Source organism: Tetrao urogallus, assembly GCF_951394365.1.
Source record: "Tetrao urogallus genome assembly, chromosome: 1".
NCBI lineage: Eukaryota > Metazoa > Chordata > Aves > Galliformes > Phasianidae > Tetrao > Tetrao urogallus.
The window spans coordinates 10,519,262-10,537,482 of NC_136813.1; the positions used below are offsets into that span (position 1 = coordinate 10,519,262).

General features: G+C 42.3%; 1 protein-coding gene across 1 annotated transcript in view; it reads left to right on the forward strand.

Moving 5' to 3' along the window:
- CEP295 (centrosomal protein 295) overlaps window positions 1-17,737 on the forward strand; it is a gene marked incomplete at its 3' end in the record, with an annotated part of 41,162 nt that extends 23,425 nt beyond the window's left edge. The window contains exons 18-29 of the mRNA XM_079535204.1: window positions 4,172-4,275; window positions 7,118-7,256; window positions 9,485-9,715; window positions 11,768-11,922; window positions 12,132-12,285; window positions 13,070-13,731; window positions 14,533-14,706; window positions 14,937-15,054; window positions 15,729-15,932; window positions 16,549-16,657; window positions 17,024-17,123; window positions 17,651-17,737. Of these exons, the coding sequence (XP_079391330.1) occupies window positions 4,172-4,275; window positions 7,118-7,256; window positions 9,485-9,715; window positions 11,768-11,922; window positions 12,132-12,285; window positions 13,070-13,731; window positions 14,533-14,706; window positions 14,937-15,054; window positions 15,729-15,932; window positions 16,549-16,657; window positions 17,024-17,123; window positions 17,651-17,737 (2,237 nt within the window). The remainder of the gene's footprint in view (window positions 1-4,171; window positions 4,276-7,117; window positions 7,257-9,484; window positions 9,716-11,767; window positions 11,923-12,131; window positions 12,286-13,069; window positions 13,732-14,532; window positions 14,707-14,936; window positions 15,055-15,728; window positions 15,933-16,548; window positions 16,658-17,023; window positions 17,124-17,650) is intronic.
- Window positions 17,738-18,221: the final 484 nt, after the last annotated feature.

An 18,221-nucleotide genomic window follows, 5' to 3' on the forward strand; every position in this document is an offset into this window, starting at 1 on the left:
TTGCAGTGCATTTACAGCTTCTAACATTTCTTGCAGATTGAAATGCAGTTTATTGCAGTTCCAGTTGGCAGATGGGATGTCTGACTTGCTGTGAACTGCTCTGTGTTCTGTGAAACGCTGACTTGAGCCATGTAAAGTTGAAAACAAGTAGACAGCACCTTGCATCCAGTGGAGTTTTCAGTATCTATTCAAAATAAATATATTATTGGGGCTGCAGAGCAGTTGTTTTCAGCACCTTGCCCTTATATGTCTTTATAAGCAATATAGCTATGTCACATGCACCTCCTGGTTTTACTAGAATTTTCAATGCTGTCCCAAATATTAGGGTAGATTTTAGTTTGGTTTGTGCTGAGACATCCTTTGGAATTCAAGTAAAATTTATTAGGGATCAGAGTTGCTTTAAATCAGTACATGTAAGCTGATTTTTCTCTCAGTTTTTTCCTTTAATTCTCAAAATTCTTGAAATATGCATCTCTTTAAACTTCAGTGATAACTTAAGTACTTGTTTTTTAACAGCGTTTGGAGACAAGGCTTGTGTTTTTAGAATAAGTTGTGTAATCATAGAATCACCAAGGTTGGAGAAGACCTCCAAGACCATCCAGTCCAGCCATTCACGTACCTTCAGTATTTTCCTACTAAGCCATGGCTTAGTAGTACAACATCTCAGTGTTTCTTGAACACCTCCAGGGATGGTGACTCCACCACCTCCCTGAGCAGCCCATCCTAGCACCTGACCACTTCTTCGGAGGAAAAAAAGTTCATAATATGCAACATGACCCTGCTCTGGTGCAATTTGAGGCCATTCCCTCCAGTCCTGTCTCTACTTACACAGGAGAAGAGGCCAATCCTCAGCTGACCACAGCCTCTTGTCAGGTAGTTGTAGAGAGCAATAAAGTCTCCCCTGAGCCTCATCCAGACTGAGCAATCCCGGTTCCCTCAGCCACTCCCTGTAAGACTTGTGCTCCAGACCTCTCACAGCTTTGTTGCCCTTTTCTGGACACACTCCAGGCCCTCAATGTCTTGTAGTGAGGGGCCCAAAACTGAACACCGCATTCAAGGTGCAGCCTCACCAGTGCTGAGTACAGAGGGATGATCACCTCCCTGCTCCTGCTGGCTGCACTATTGCTGATACAAGCCAGGATGCCATTGGCCTTCTTGGCCACCTGGGCGCACTGCTGGTTAGCTGAGCATCAGCCAACACCCCCAGATCCACTTCTTCCGCACTGTCTTCCAACCACTCTGCCTCAAGCCTGTAAGCCAGCATTGCTAGGTCACCACATTAACATTAAATATTGTTTTCTAGTGTCTTTTTACATTAGTGTGATCTGTGAACAGTGTAATTTATGTAAAAAGATTAGGAAACTTCATGTAAACATGCATATTTAGTTAATTAAAAGAAAAGCAAAAGAAAAGCCTCCGGGGATTGTCTTCTTGAGCAGTTCAAAGAACACCTGAAACTCACCGTTGTCTTCTTCATGACTTGAAGATGTAGTGCTTTGTGCCACCTGGAGAAACTAGTACAGTTTTTCAGGAGGAAGATCTAATTTGTGGTAAACTTAAAGATGCATTTTAAATTGTAACTTATGATGGTAGCAGTGAATTCAGTTTTCTACTTGATTCTGACCAGAACATGCTTGCAGTTTTTCATGTGTTTTCAGGAGACGTAATTGTCTCTCCAAAGATAGGAGCAAATGAGTGCTTTCTACATGTGATCGTGACCTTATTCTTGGAGGTTTCCACCCTCCTTCAAATAATGTGCACCTTTGCAGCCTAAAGTTGTACTATTTTGTGATTGTAGAACTACTTGATGTGCACAAATCCTATTAATGGCTGTTCACTTGCTTCATCAAAGTGTTAAAGATAAAAAGGTTAAAGGTGTGCAGGTTCATGAAGATAAACTTGGTAAATCAATTTGGGTGCTTCAGCAACAAAGCTTGTTTGGTTTGGTGTGTGAGATTTGTCACTGAGTGACAGGCAAATTTGGGGGGAAGTTTCTGTAACTGTTCATTTTCTTCAATTATTACAAGATGAGGAGAAAAAAAACTGCTTAAATTTAGGTGCAGACACGTGGGTGCAAAGGGGGAAAGAGGGGATCTTGAGCACTGCTTCTGGTTAGGGGAGCATGAATCCCTGACCTCTGCATTGAGCGGATACAGGTGCTGCACAGACTGGGCAGGGGGCATGGGTAGCTGTTAGTGATGTTGGACTGTTTGCCTCACTGATTCAGATTGCTTCCTCTTACCATGGCACTGGTATCTCTCAAGGTGAGTTAGGAACTTAACATATTTGAGTTTTCTTCTTCTAAATTCAATTTGCAGAAGAATTAAAAAGGGCTAATAGAATGTAAATTGTTAATAGGGAACTGCAGAGTAATCCCGCAGATGAGACAGGCAGTTTGATCACACAAACCTCAGTTCCTTAGGGAAATTGTCTTGAAGACAGTGACTAGACCTGATGCATGCAACTTTTTCACAGTTCTCCTTCCCTGCATATCAACAAGCCCTTCTCTGCATTCACCCCTGCCTTTAGCCTTTAGGAGTCTCCTTGGGCAGTGTTCCAGATGTGATCATTTTCATGTGTTGCTGCCCTAAGCAGGTGTTATTCCACGCACGATTATTTTCCATGTGACCCGAGATTAAGACTTCAGTTTATTTTTAATAATCTCAAATATTTGTCCCTAATTCATTATTACAACAGACAGTCTTACCTTTCACCAATTTAGAAACAGGTACAACTATTGACTTCTTTTTCCTCTTCTTAATAATAAGGTTTGGGCTAATCTGTTTTTCACTGTCTGTGTGTGATTTGTCATTCAGGTCTCTCAGCTGCATCCTAAAATTACTACTGCTGCTTCTTCCTTCAGCTTCAGGTAGCACTTCTTTCTGTCACTGTCTGGTGGCCAGGCTAAAATGAGAGGCCCGTGCAGATGTCGGGAAGCTGTGAGCAATGTGAACTCTGTGCTATTAGTTTGGAAGGAGAAATAAAAAAATAAAAAGCCCACCTCTTTTATGAGTCACCAAGAGCAGCCTTTTAAGGATGGTACTGTAATAAAGGCAGGTGGTGTGGGTGTGTTGTATTTTTTACTCTGAAATGAGTAATTTGGGTTTATAGCTTGAAGCTGCTGCTGTTTGTCCCTTGTGTTTATATCACAGAACAATGCAAATTACTAAGTATAGGAATAAAATGTTTGTAGAGTAGCTCTTCATAGAATATATATACAAAACCGTGCTGGATACTGGAGTATCATCTCTTGTCACTCTGATGTCCTTCATGAAATAAAACATTTATTTCATAGAAATATCTAATATTGATGTAAAGTGAACAGGAAAATGAGAATTTCTGGCTTTCCATGGTAGCTTATTTCAGCATTTCAGTTTTTATTTCATTTTAAAATAAGTGGTCTGTTTCCAGTTTCTGTGTGTTTTACAGCTTTTTCTTGCCACTGCTTCTTGTTAGGAATGTCAGGAGAATTGGGGATTTGAAATCTTTGTTGCCAATTCTTGTAGAACTGGGAGAAAACGTATCTGCTTCTATTAACTGCAACTTCGTTTTGATATTTAACATTTTCCTTGAAAAATAATACTCAAGATAAGAATATGGAAGTGTTTGCTGCTGGATGTTGATTTAAGGTCTTAGAAGAGCTGCCAGACCTGAATGCTTGTCAGCGTTGAATGCATACATTTTTTTTTCTAGTGCTGCTATGGTACTTTTCCCACAGACCTTCATCTTATTTCTGTGTCTAAGAGGTGGTTCGTTTCTGTGGTAGTATTCATGCATTAGTTAGACAATTCATGTCTCTGGTTTTTCTTATTTAAAGTCCTATTTTCTTCATAATTGTTCTAATAGTAGAGGACAGAAAGATTTCTCCACTCCAATAAATGGTTCTAGTAACACTACCAGAGATGTACTTTATCCTTCAAGGCCAAAACATGCATTTATAGCTCTTCATGCATGCTCTTCAAAGAGCAGTCTTGCTAATCAGTAACTGTGGTGCAATGGAGCAGAAAGTGAGAAGAAAAAGGTAAGAAATGGGCAAAATCAGTGCGCTAGCAGTGAGAATAGCAGCAGTGGGGTATTACTGCCACCTGGTGTTCCAAAAAAATAACGGCAATTAAAGGAAAAAAAAAAAAAGCACTGACAATGAACTGCTTTCTATTAAATTTGTTTTTAGCTCACTCCCAAGATTCTATTGTGGCTCACGATGTCCCAGTTCTTGCTGCTGCAGTTGGAGGGGGCACACTGCATTCTGCACCATCGTTTGGAAGCACTCGTGCGGTCAGTCAACCAGAGTAAATGTGTAGTGTGATTTATTCTTTGAGATGTGTTTTAAGGATGCTGTGCAAAAACAAAAAACATGTTATTTTTGTAGACTTGAATTAGGCATTTGGTAACTTTAACTTGTATTCTCAGCATGCTCATGAGTTGGTAGGAATTAGTACAGTCATCTGGTAATTCAGGTTATAAGGGATTTAGTGAGGTCCTTATCTCAACCTCCTGATCAAAGCAGGGGCATCTGTGGAATCAGACAAGGTTGCTCAGAGCTTTATTGTGTAGGATCTTGAAAAATTCCAAATGTGGAGGCTTACAGGTCCTGCATGTGAGCTGTTCTGCTGTTTAACTGCCCTGTTGGAAAAGTTCTTCCTTATAACTGGTATGAACCTTTGCTTCTTCAATTCATGCCCATTGTATTTGCCCTCCAGACATGCAGCACTGAAGGGCCTGACTCCCATCTCAGTATCACAGAATCACAGAATTGTAGGGGTTGGAAGGGACCTCCAGAGATCATCGAGTCCAACCCCCCTGCCAAAGCAGGTTCCCTACAGCAGGTCACACAAGTAGGCATCCACAGAATCGCAAGGTTGGAAACGACCTGCAAGATCATCTAGTCCAACCACCCTCCCATTCCTATTAGTACCACAAGTGAGGCAGGTCTTGAACATATCTAGAGAAGGAGACTCCCCAACCTCCCTGGGCAGCCTGTTCCAGACTTCAGTACCCTTCCTGAAGTCTCTGGCAGGCTGCTGCTAATTTCCCCCAGCAAGCTCTCCCTTCTGATCGCACCAGCTCTCCTTCCTCAGAGCACAGAACAGTCAAGGTGGGAAGGGACCACCTCAGAAGCCACCTGGATCTCCGAAGAGGAGACTCCACAACCTGTCTGGGCAACCTGTGGCAGTGCTCCAGCACTCACACAGCTCAGAAGTGCTTCCTGTTGTTCCGAAGGAGTTCCTGTGTTCCATTGCCTCTTGTCCTGGCACTGGACACCACTGACAGCAGCCTGGTTTCATACTTATAGCACACTCTCTTCAGGTATTTTTGGACATTGACAAGTTTGTCCTGAGCCACTTTTCCTGGAATGAGAATCCTAATTCTCAGCCTGTCCTCACAGAAGAGGTGCTCCAGTCCCTTAATTGTCTTAATGGCTCTTGTTGGATGGCTCCTGGTATGTCCGGGTCTCTCCTCTACTGGGGAGCCCAGAACTGGACCCAGCACTGCAGGTGTGGCATCACGAGTGCTGAGTAAAGTGGAAGGACCACCTCCCTCAGCCTGCTAGTGATACTTTGCCTGATGCAGCCTAGGATACCATGAACCTGCTTTGCTGTAAGGGATTTGCTACTCATGTTCGACTTGGTGTTCACCAGGGAGAAGAGCCCCAGCCCTCTTGACCGTTTTGGTGGCTCTTAGTGGAAGTCTGTGTGTTATAATGGAGGCCTAAGACTGGGCATTGATTCTAGGTACAGTATAAGAAGCACCAAGCAAAGAGAGATGATCACTCTGAATTTACTGGCTGCATTCCCATTTATACGGTGCAGAATGCTGCTGTCCCTCCTTGCTGGCAGAGCACACTGTGTGCAGCTTGCTGTTTGCCAGGACTCCTGGATCCTCTTTTATAGAGTTGCTCCCCAGTTAGTCCCTGGCTTGGACTGATGCATGGTTTCTTCCCAGGTGCAGGACTGTGTTCATTCTCACTGAGTTTCATAGTGTTCCTTTAGGTCTCATCTTCATGAGGCCCCCCTGGATGTCAGACCTGCTACTGAGTGCATCCAGTGTTCAAATGAGAGCATGCTGTTGCCTCTTCTTGGTCCTTACCAAAGGTGTTAGAGAGGGCAGGTTCCAGGGTAGATGCTGGTCATGCTCCAGTTATTCTCCCACCTCAGGTCGAGTATCACCTGCTGGTCACTGTCTTCTGGGCCTGATCAGCCAGCAGTTTTCCACCTGTCTGGTTGTCCATCCCTGTAGACTGTAACACCCAAATTCTGGTACAAGAACAGAGAGAGAGTATCAGAAGCCCCACCAAAATCAAGGAGATCCACTGCTTTTCTCTGGTCCGAAGATCCTGTTATTTTGGCAGTAGATGAAAAACAGTGCTTAAAAATTACTGTTCATAGATATACCCCACTATTTGTGCATACAGTGCGTATATATGTGTATAAGTGTATGTTAAGTATACTTATAGCTAATATATAATGAAAAATAGTATGAGGAATGGGCTTCTTAGGTTTTTATCTTTTATTTTTTTGATATGTTTTAATTCAAAGTTTTGGAAGAGGTAAAATGTTCATCTCATCCTTCAAAATTTGAAAGTAAGAGCCCTCTGTCTCTATTCTGTGACTGCAGAGCTTCAAAATTAAGGAATACAGTTTTCTAGGTAATTTGACATATATTTAACCATAAAAGTAGAATGAAGCTCTCCAGTCATTCTCCTGTATTCACAAGTCACAGTCTTGAAAGTACTTGGAACGTTCCTGAGTTTTACAGCTTATTCCTCTGAGATCTACCGTTCTACTGAAGTGGGTCTGTGATGAGAAATAGCCAAATCTGAGCACCAGAAGATAAATAATCTTCTGGGTGTCATGATTTATAGGTAGTTCTGAGAGGCTTCTTGTGTGTCTGTGTGTGCGTGGTGTGTGTGTGTGTGTTGGGGGGAGGGCTGCTGAAGGGAATTGTGTCTGGGAGACTGGATGTGAGTGTTGTGTACTGAGCAATGATGAGTTTCATTCGCCTGACTGCAGAAAATGAAGGCTTCTACACTTGAACTGAGCTCAGAATAAAATCTGTGATTGTGGTTTCAGTTATGGGGTTCTGAATACATGGTAACCTGTATGTTGCTTCCTCCTAGGAAGCACTTTCTAAGGTAGTGCCCATGGATGTAGGTTCAGAGGCTTCCATGCAAGCAATACCCTGTGACTTATCCTCAACTATTTCCACTGGAAGCTTTTTGACTACTGAAACCCTGGATGTCAGCCCTGTTGACACTGGTAAGTGTTTTATTGTTCTCATAAATGGAAAAACTGATGTTTTCTTCATTTTATAGAAGAATGGATCTAATTCATTAGGCATGAATTCTTCTGGAAAAAATACGATGTGGAACTTTGCTTAAGAATTTATAGTACATGTTACAGAGTGTAGCTGGAATGCACATATTATAATAAGATGTATAGCAACTTTATCACCTGCAAATACGAGATGGATTTGGAAGTGATGATATAGTGTCCTGTGCCTTTACTTAAGGCTTAATATTGTCAATCTGAGTCGTATCTGATCTCAGACACACCCATATATGTGTATCAGTTACTTGGTGCTTATAAATCAATTTTTGAAGATTATTTTTGAAGAAATTTTTTAAAAAGTAACATTAAGGTTTTGATTACTCGGCTCCATTAATGCATTTTTCAAGTCTGGTTGTGCTTCCTCCAGACACTCAGTGATTATTAAGATCTTTTCTGATTGCTTCTGTAAGAGGAGAGACAAAGAGGGACTGGTGTGCTAACCAGGAACCCGCTTGTGGTTTCCACGATTCCTTTAATTTTGTTGCATTTATATTAGGTTGTTTCTATTTAAACAGGAATAAAACCATTGCCCTACGTCATAAAGATGCTCAAGGTCATATTAAAGGATTGACACCAAGCAGTGTGGTGTGATTGACACAACTGAGGGATGAAATGGCATTCAGAGAGATCTAAAGGAGGCTTGAGCAGTGGGCCCACTTGAACCTCATGATGCAAATCCAAGTGCAAGATCTTGCACCTGGCCTGTGGCAACCCCCACTATCAGTGCAAGCTGGGAGACAAAAGGACAGGGCACAGCCCTGCTGAGAAGGACTTTGGAGCACTGGTAGAGATGGGAAGCTGGATGTGAGCCAGTGTGCCCTCAGCCCAGAGAACCAACCATATCCTCAGCTGCATCCAGAGCAGTGCGGCTACGGCCAGCAGGGAGAGGGAGGTGATCCTGCCCCTCTGCTCTGTGCTGTGAGGCCTCACCTGGAGCACTGCATCCAGATGTGGAGTCCTCGGTACAGCAGAGATGTGGAGCTGTTGGAGCGCGTCCAGAGGAGGGCCACAAAAATGCTCCGAGGGATGGAACACCTCTCCTGTGAGGACAGGCTGAGAGAGCTGGGGTGTGCAGCATGAAGAAGAGAAGGCTCTAGGGAGACCTTGCAGTATCTAAAGGGGGGCTGTAAAAAAAAGAAGGGGATGGGCTCTTTGGCAGGGTCTGTTGAGACAGGACAAGGGAAAATGATTTCAAACTAAGGAAGAGGAGATTTAGGTTGGATGTCAGGGGGAAGTTCTTTACTGTGAGAACGGTGAGGTGCTGGAACAGGGTGCCCAGAGTGGTAGTGGATGCCCCATCCTTGGAGACACACAAGGTCATAGGATCATAAGATCGCAAGGTTGGAAGTGACCTACAAGATCATCTAGTCCAACCATCCTCCCATTACCATTGCTACCACAAGCTACTGAACTGTATCTCGTAGCTCCTCATCCAGATGCCTTTTGAACACTGCCAGGGATGGCAACTCCACCACCTCCCTGGGAGGCCATTCCAGGCCGTTGCCCGACCACTCTCTGAGAGAAAAAGTTCTTCCTTATGTCTAATCTAAACCTCCTCTTGTACAACTTGTGACCATTTCCTCAGGTCCTGTTTGTTGCGTGGGAGAAGAGGACAAACCCCTCCTCATCACAACCTTCCTTCAGATAGTTATAGAGTGTAATAAGGTCTCCTTTGAGCCCGCTCTTTTTCAGACTGAACAATCCCAGCTCCCTCAGCTGCTCCTCATAATACTTGTGCTCCAGACCCCTCACCAGTTTTGTTGCCCTTCTCTGGACATGCTCCAGAGCCTCAATATCTTTCTTGTAGTGAGGAACCCAAACTGAACACAGTACTCGGGGTGTGGCCTCACTAGAGCTGAGTACAGAGGGATGGTCACCTCCCTGCTCCGTCAGGCTGGACAGGGCTGGGAGCACCTGATGGAGCTGTAAGTGTCCCATTTCGTGGAAGTGAGTTGGACCAGATGACCTTTGGGAATCCCTTCCAACTCAAATGGTTCCATGACACTTGTATCTGCAATGGGATGTAAAATAAATAAATAAATAAGTAATAATAAAAGGTGTTACAGGCATTTAAGGGTATTAAGCAGCATCTTTTCAGGTGAATTCATGTAGATGCTTTATATATAAGTATGTGAGCATCTAGCTTCTTATTTCAGGATTGTCGTCTGACAGCATGGAAGATCAAATTTGGAAAAGAATCCCAAGCAGCCCATGGGACTCCTCGCTGCCTTTTACCTTGCAGCAGAGGCAGGAGAATCTGCCTGGAGCGCCTGAAACCGAGTTGCCTGAAGGAGTAACGTGCCTTGATAAAGGAAGTCAGATTCAGCAGATCTTGGAGAAATGTGGAGAGTTGAACTCTTCATCAGACAACAATACACATTTTGAAGGTATTTTCTATTTTAAAGCTTTTGTGTCTGTGCTGTCGTACAGAATGAGTTTAATCAGGATTATGTGTATTCAGTGTTCCTTATATTTAGCTTACATTTGCAATAAACATTCTGCACAGCAGAACTCCTGCCTTAATGGAACCAAGTCCTTCACTGCTTTATGTAGCAATGTAGCTACAGTGCTCCACATGTAGCATTGTGTAGTGCACCAAGAAGATAATGGGATCACAGTCTAGTTCTGTGCAGCTTCCTTCCACCATAGCAACATTGTTCTTTGTTGTTTGTGCTAATATTATTGTTTGCATATGTACAACTCTATTCAGGAGTTTAGAGCAGTATCTACACAATACTATATTATTCAGATGGAGTTGATAGATGAAGAATCACTGATAACAAAGTAGTGGAAGTTCTGTGCTATTTAACTGTGCACATTTAATGATTCATAACAATAAAACCATCCTTACTATCTGTCACAGTGATAAGTGGTATTTTAATTTGAACTGCTTCCTTCAGGAATGTGTTGGAAAACCCAGAATCATAGATTCTGGTTTTTAATATTAATCTTTATTATTAATCTTTATATTAATTAAAAGCAGGTCCAGAGGAGGGCCACTAAGATGATCAGAGGGCTGGAACACCTCTTCTATGAGGAAAGGTTGAGAGAACTGGGATTTTTTAGCTTGGAGAAGAGAAGGCTGCAGGGTGACCTCATTGTGGCCTTGCAGTACTTGAAGGGAGCGTATGAACAGGACGGGGAACGGCTGTTTATGAGGGTGGATAGTGGTAGGACAAGGGGGAATGGTTGTAAACTGAGATGGGGGAGGTTTGGGTTAGATATTAGGAGGAAGTTTTTCACACAGAGGGTGGTGACACACTGGAACAGGCTGCCCAAGGAGGCTGTGGATGCCCCATGCCTGGAGGCATTCAAGGCCAAGCTGGATGTGGCTCTGGGCAGCCTGGTCTGCTGGTTGGCGACCCTGCACATAGCAGGGGGTTGGAACTGGATGATCATTGTGGTCCCTTTCAACCCAGGCCATTCTGTGATTCTATGAATCTAGACCAGAAATTCTTAGTCCCACTCAAATGAGAGGTAACTTGCTTGTGGGTTTGTCCAGCCAAGTTCTGATTATCTCCCATGGAAGAATTTCATACCACTCAGACATCTTGCTTAAAATCCTTAATTGGGAATTTTTTTCTTTATATCACAGAATGGCCAGGGTTGGAAGGGACCTCAAGGATCATGAATCTCCAACCCCCCTGCCACATGCAGGGCCACCAACCTCCCCATTTAATAGTAGACCAGGCTGCCCAGGGCCCCATCCAACCTGGCCTTGAACACCTTCAGGGATGGGGCATCCACAACCTTCCTGGGCAGCCTGTTCCAGCACCTCACCACTCTCTCTGTAAAGAATTTCCCCCTGACGTCCAACTTAAATCTTCCCTCCCTCAACTTAAAACCATTTCCCCTTGTCCTGCTGTTATCTACCCTTTCAAAGAGTTGATATGTAACCAGAATTTCCTGTGTTGCATCTTTTGTCCATCGTCTTGAGCCTCTTTTCTTTCACTGAGTATGTTCAACAAGAGGATGTCTGCACCTTCCCTGTACTTCTTTCTAGGACAGCATAGACAGCAGAGATCTCTGTGCCTCTTCCCCCATGCTCTCAATACTTTGTGCAAAACTGAACAAACCCAGTTTTTAAGTTTCTCTTTGAACATTGTGTGTTTCATCCTTACTTGTTCTTGTGGCTGCTCACTGGGCTTGCTGCAGTGTGTCAGTGTGTGCATTTTGTACTGGGAAACCCAAACCAGGACAGAGCTTCTAATGCAGTCTCTCAGGTGCTTAACAGAGAGCTTCTTGACCTCAGCACTTTCTTGCAGCAGTTGTACTTGCACTGTGTCAGTGTGAAGGAGTTGAGCGCTGTGAAGATCTGTTTTTGCAAGCTAGCATTTGTTCACCTGTGGAAATCTCTATCCTCTCCTTTTTCATCCAGAAGCAAGGTAGGAGATGTCAGTTTCCATTTTTTTAAAATGACCTGTTTTCTTTTCTTATAGCTCTAGCAGCTGAGCTTGATTTTCCTGAAACAGAGAGGCATTTTCCTAACTTCTGCCACCAGCTATTTCAGCCTTTGGAACCAAGTCCTGCCTTCAGTGTTTCATCACCCATTTCTCACTACAAGATTCAACAGGGCAACAAAGAATTGAGGAAGGTACTGCAGAAAAGCTCTGCTTGACTTGAAATTTACTTTTATGAAATGCCTTAGTAATTTTTTACGCGTCTGGAACTGGAAGCATTTCTGCTGTTTGTAGGGGAAATGTGATCCAGAAAGCAAATGTTGCCATTAACTTTTCATCCTTCTCATTCCTAAAAATAAAATAAAATAAAATGAAGCCTAATCAGGATTTTTTCTGCTGCTAGATTTCAACATTTGCAACAGAAAGTGAAGAGCAGTTTCTAGAAGTGAGAACCTCCAATTTGAATATACAAAGAGGCAGTCTGATGGGCAGTCTTGAAACAAACAAGCCGAACAGCAGTACATCAGAAGAGTGTTTCAAAGAGGATGTTACTGTGGGTATGTACAGTGCAGCCTCATCAATGCTATAAGCATGGATCCATTGCCAATATGTAAATACCAATCTTAAAGCTTGTTTTGTTGTGTTGAAACTGGGAAGGAACTCTTCTAAATAAGCTCTGCTTGGAAATGTTTTAGCTCTGATTCTTCTCTCTTAGACATCATCTTCTCCACCATCTTTAATGTGTAGAACTCAAAAATGTTAAGGTCTTTCCTTAGCAGTTATTACTTGAATGCAAGTATCTGCTTTTGTATTGAAGGTGCTAAGCAGATGGTACTTACGTTGTGCAGCAATTATGATGATAGTGCATTAATTCCAGTGGTGGCTGAAATTAATAAGTTTTACCAAAAAAAAATCTTCATTTCCTTGTTTTGTAAGTTTGGGGAAATTATTCAATTTATGGAACTGCCTGACAAAGAGCACGGCCAGCAGGTCAAGGGAGCTGATCCTCCCCCTCTATTCTGGTCCCTGGTGAGGCCACATTTAGACTGCTGTATCCAGTTCTGAGCTCCCCAGTTGCAAAAGGACAGGGATTTTCTGGGAGTGCAGCGGAGGACCACGAAGATGGTAAAGGGCCTGGAGCAGCTCCTGGATGAGGAAAGGCTGAGAGACCTGGGTCTGTTCAGCCTGGGGAAAAGAGGACTGAGGAGGAGATCTGATGTAGTTAATTGACCTGTTATTTGCACAGATGTTCACGCATTCCTCAAAAGCTCTGTTAAGGAGGAATTCCTTTAAAGCTGAAATGTGGTTGTGTTAAGCTCACATTTTGACTTTTTGGAACAGGTTTGGAAGAATCTTTTCACCCGCTGCAATTGGAACCTGCTCTGAGCAATCGCTGTCAGAATGCTGCTCGGCCAGCAGGCATCAATGCGGAGTCAGAGAGCTCCTGGGAACTAAATCCTGGGATTAAAAACGGGTGCAGTGAGAACAGTGTTTCATCTGACAGACAATACGAAGGTCTGGTGAGGAGTATGGAGTGTGTTGGTCTGCAGTGTTCAGTGGAGGATATGCGAAACCAAAGTCTGAATTCGCTGGAAGAACAAAAATCATTTTATCAGCTCAGTACCACACCAGTGACAGTGGCTGAGCCTTTCCCTCAACACGCATTGAAAGAGGGCGTAGCATTCAAAAAGGAGATTCTGTCTTCTGAAAAATTACCTGTCAAGGGACTTGATAGGAAGTACTTGGAGCTTCCCAAAAAATTATTTCGTGTACCTGAAGCAGATAAAGCTGTGGAGGTGGATTTGCACTGCAATACAGATGCAAAGGAGCCAGGTGAAAGTTTTCTTGAAATACAAAAGTCTTCAAGGATTCCTGAAGACATCAGTTTGGAAGCCCCAGATGTTAATTTACAGGCAGTAGTAAAACAGAATGCTTTCTGCCTGGGAGGACATGAAAAACACTCTAACTCTGTGGCTGCAGGCTCATCTCGTATTCCAATCTGGGTAAGTAGAACAGATTTCCCAAAGTAAGTGGTGTTTTGTGCAGGTATTTTGGTGGTTTACTTGTTTTTACTTGTTTGTGTCTTTTTTTTTTTTTTTTTTTTTTTTTTCTTTTTTTTTCCTTTACTAAGCTATTTTAGATCTTTAACATCTGAAAACTTGGCAGATGTTCTTTTTATAGTTCTGGTTTCAGACTTGCATGTTTCTTGGACATTTGCTGTCCTTGCTCTTTTAGATCACAGCACTGAAGCAATTAGCAGTGATGTTAGTTGGTGCAGCATGGCCATGAAACTGCAGTTACTTAACTGATCTTAACCCAGTCTGGGAGGTAAATGATAGAACCAAAGCATAAGTAATTGAAAACTGTGAAACTTATTTCCTTTTTCATTTTTAAAACAAACCAACCAACCTGGCCTGAAACTAGATTTCAGCAGTGATTTAAATTGAGGTGAGTGGAAGAGAGCTTTGTTTGATTGCTTTGGGTTGTTTTTTACTTACTGGTTTTAAAAAACAAACCAAACCACTGAACTTCTTGTTGGATGGGTTTGATGTATCAGTTAACACCTTGGGCAAGGCAATCCTTCTGGACTTCATTATTGCTTTGGGCAGGTTCTTTTTTCTTTTCTGTGTTGAATGAGCCTCTTACAAGCTAGCAGCTGTTGCTATTTCTAGTAATAGTGGTTTTAAAATATATATGATTAAAATATATTTTAATGCATATATCGTTTATATACTTTAATATTTTATATTATATAAAACGATACATAGCTTTTACACTGAGGCTTTGTGTCTTCTACCTGCAAGGAGACTGAGTCAGGGCGTGGGATTATGGAAGAGCCTGAACTCACTTTTGTGAGCTCCAATGACGTCAGTACTGCAGAATCAGACACTGAACATATGAACCAAGAGGGAAGTAGTGAGGATAAAACAAATAACCCAGCATGTGCAGACAGGTCTGCCATCAGTGTTCTGACTGAGGTGAGTCTTAGTTCAGCTGTTGGGCAAAGGGACTGCAATGTTTTGAAGTTTTTGAGTGTTTTTAGAAGCATTCTAATACTGTCACTGTCCATTTCTGGTGTTTTTCTTGCATCTGCTAAAGGGAAAAGACTGTCTTTTCTTGTGTCTTGTCCATGTTAGGGTACTGTATGACTACTTCAGATTTCTGGTGTATTTTCTGCATTTTCAACTAATGATTCCTTTTGAAACAGAAAAGAGAATTTTTACCAGTGGTTCCAGATGCAGTTTTTTCAGTGCTCATAAGGCCTGACAGCTCTTCCAAAGCCCACAGTGCTACCGAGGGTCAGTGTCCATCACATCAGACTGCAGGTAATTCTGTGCAGCTTCAACATACTGAAGTTTTAACTTACAAAAGTCATTGCAAGATACTACACCTCTCCTTTGGAAAATATAACTTCTCTTAGACAGGTGCATGTTGCTGTTTGGCCTCTGTTTGTGTACATTTGGCCCAGGTTTGATGTGTGCTTTACTGACAAGGAAATAACTTGTCTCTTCCTGTAGGAGGCCATCTTAAGCAATAGATGGTAATGGCTATAATTAGTGAGATTCATTTGGTTTTATTTGTAACTATATTTAATTTTGAAACTCTTGTGATGTTTTGTTGCTTGTCATTATGTACGTAGTGCACCTTCCCTTGTTTGTCTCCTATCAGTCAGGAACCTCTGCAGTTAAAAGATGTTCTGATGTCAGTATAGAACATAAATAGTGAAACAAGAAAGAAAGGATCTACCAGGCTGTAACCATTTGTTAGGGGCTTCTCCAGTCTTTGTGTTTTGGTGCAGTATCTGTTTTGGCAGTACTGCTTTTGCTTTCTAGATTCCTTAGCTCTGAATTACTGCTTATTGTGCAAAACTGTCACTTCCTGACACTAGTTGTCAAAACAGGTCCTGGTCAACATCTTAGGAGAAATGCACTGAAATGTATGAATCAGTAGAGGTGGTTTCTTTGCAGAAAGTGAGAAATGCTTGACTTTTCTTTCTCAGTGATGCTGCTGGAGTCTGCTTCTGCACCAGGGAGTTTGCAAGAATCTTTTTTGAAAAGAAAGAAGGACTTCATCCAGAAATCCCTGAGAAGAGTTGAAGAAATAAAACAAAGAGAGAGAAAAAATGAAAAGCCAGAAGGCAGACAGTTTCAAAGGAAAAAGTCTGAGACATTAAGCAGTCAAAAGGAGGGTCGTCTTATCCCTGGTATGTTTACTTGGGCATGTGACGTGGGCTAGGACTGCTTTAGTTTTTAAATATCACAGAAAACCTTTCCTATGTGTTGCATCTTCACTTTTGCAGTTGGGGTATTCTTTAATTTCTTAGGGATGTGGGAGCTCCTTTTCCCCACTTTGGCTGTCTCATGTTGCAAGCAGACTGCATTTATCTGCATTTATCATCATAATGTGTCTTTGCAAAATAACTGGTTGTCAAAGAACTGTACTAAGTGAACTAATGCATCTCTAACCCTGTTATCAGGGTTTGGTAGGCAGCTGCTGAGAAGCACAACTCGCTCCAAGTACAGCCAGCAGCCTCATTGGGCACTGTGGTTTTTAAGACAAACATTCATCTCCACTGTACCAATTCTGTTTCTTTCTTTGTAGTTCTATCTCAACCTTTGAAACCTCTTATGCTTTTGAGTTCTTGTATATTGAAGAAGTCTGTCATTGACAGCTGTTGATTTTGTCTTTTACAATTAGTACCTAGTATTAGTTTCACAAACTGAGCAAACCTTTACTGGGGCACTGTAGTTTGTATTGTAAATAGATGTATTGTCTGGATTAAAGATTTAGGATACATTTTGTGTTTGTGTCTTTTAAAGGGAAAAAAGGTGCAGTTGTGAATCAGCTGAAGAAAGTAGGAGAAGTGAAAGTGTCTTCTCCAGAAGACAGGAAGGCTGGAGAAGCTGAAATGTACCAGCGCACCTCAAGGTACTGCATGAACAGTGGAAGAAGTTTGGATTTAAACAAGATAAATGAGAAGTTGTTGATATGAGCCCTAACAGTACATGTTTATACAGGTGAACACTGAGCCATGCCCTTGCCCAGCTTGCAGCAGGAAGGAAGCGCTGGCAGCCTGCCCAGCTGCACTCAGCATTTAGTAATGATGCATGTGTACAAATGCAGTGGTTGAGTGGGGTCTGTGTTAGGTCAGCTTGAAGTTATGCCAGATCAGGGGATAGTAAAGTCAGAATTGCTATAATTTCTAGCAGTTGACAGTATAAGCCCTTAAGGCTGTTATGTACTCCTGCTTTCCCCCTTTCCTTCCTGACAGTATTTTTTCTAATGTTTTGACAGACTTTATAATCAACTTTCAGAAGTAAAGATCAGAAAAGAAGAAAAATCAAGGCAGGAAACTTATGCTAAAAACAGAGAAAAGGCTAAGGAGTTTCAAAAGGTAAAGTAATCCCCTCTTAGCATCTCGAGCTGGTCAATTCATGTCCCCTAGCTTCTAATCAGACTGGAGGCATAATTCTGCAGTGATGACTGAACAGACCGTGAACCAGGTCTTAACATTTCAGCACAGCCTCTTGGGAATACTACCTTTGCTCAGTCAGTGAGCTTTTAGAGACTTCCCAGGCACTGCTACTGGCTTAGTCTGTCTGAGACTGCCCCAGTCAAGGCAGCGTGCCAATACAACGCAGCCCTTACAGCTGAGTTTTCTCTAAAGGACATCAGCCTGAGACTGAATTCTTGTGACTTGAGGTCAAATAAAAGGACTGAGGGGATCCAGCTGCTCGTGTCAAACAGTATTGCTGAGTGTGATCCAAGCACAAGCAGGCTTGGTGCTTCCCTGGGAAGACTCTTCCACCTACTCTTATACTTCTCTCTGTTATAGAGCAGCATTACCTCACTTGTACAGCTTGGTGTTATCACCACCATTTCTTGAGCTATGCTATTCTCACATGATTTTAAATCTTGCAGAAAATGCTGGAAAAACTACGAGCCAAGAAGCCAGGGAAAACACCCAGACTAGGAGAAGCCTCTAACCAAGAAACATTGCTGTGCTGATACAACTCAGAGTATTTAACAGTAAGAACTGCATTAACCTAATTCAGGTAATGACTGACAGATGCTTTCTACAGTGCCATCTACTTTTAACATATGGCAACCAGCACCGAGTAGAATGACGCTGCAGGAAAGCTTTGTGCTGTAGTGTTTGAAAGAGAGTTTATACTACTTGTAATATAAACATCTAATAAAGTGTTTTTAAAAAACACTGAGGTCATAGCATGTGTGACAATAAGATTCCTTTTCAAAAAGCTGAAGCTTTTATCCCTTTTTCTCATGTTTAGTAGGAACAGTAATTAATCACTTACATAATCATCATTACAATGTACAGGTTTGTACAACAGACGTACATCTCAAAGTCCCTGAAGCCAACAGACTAACATCACTTACAGAACTGTCTTCACTTGTGGATGTCAGCTTCCCTTCTACTAGCTAACTGCACCTTGCAAAGACTGTCCATAGAATTGCTTGGGCTGGTAAAGAC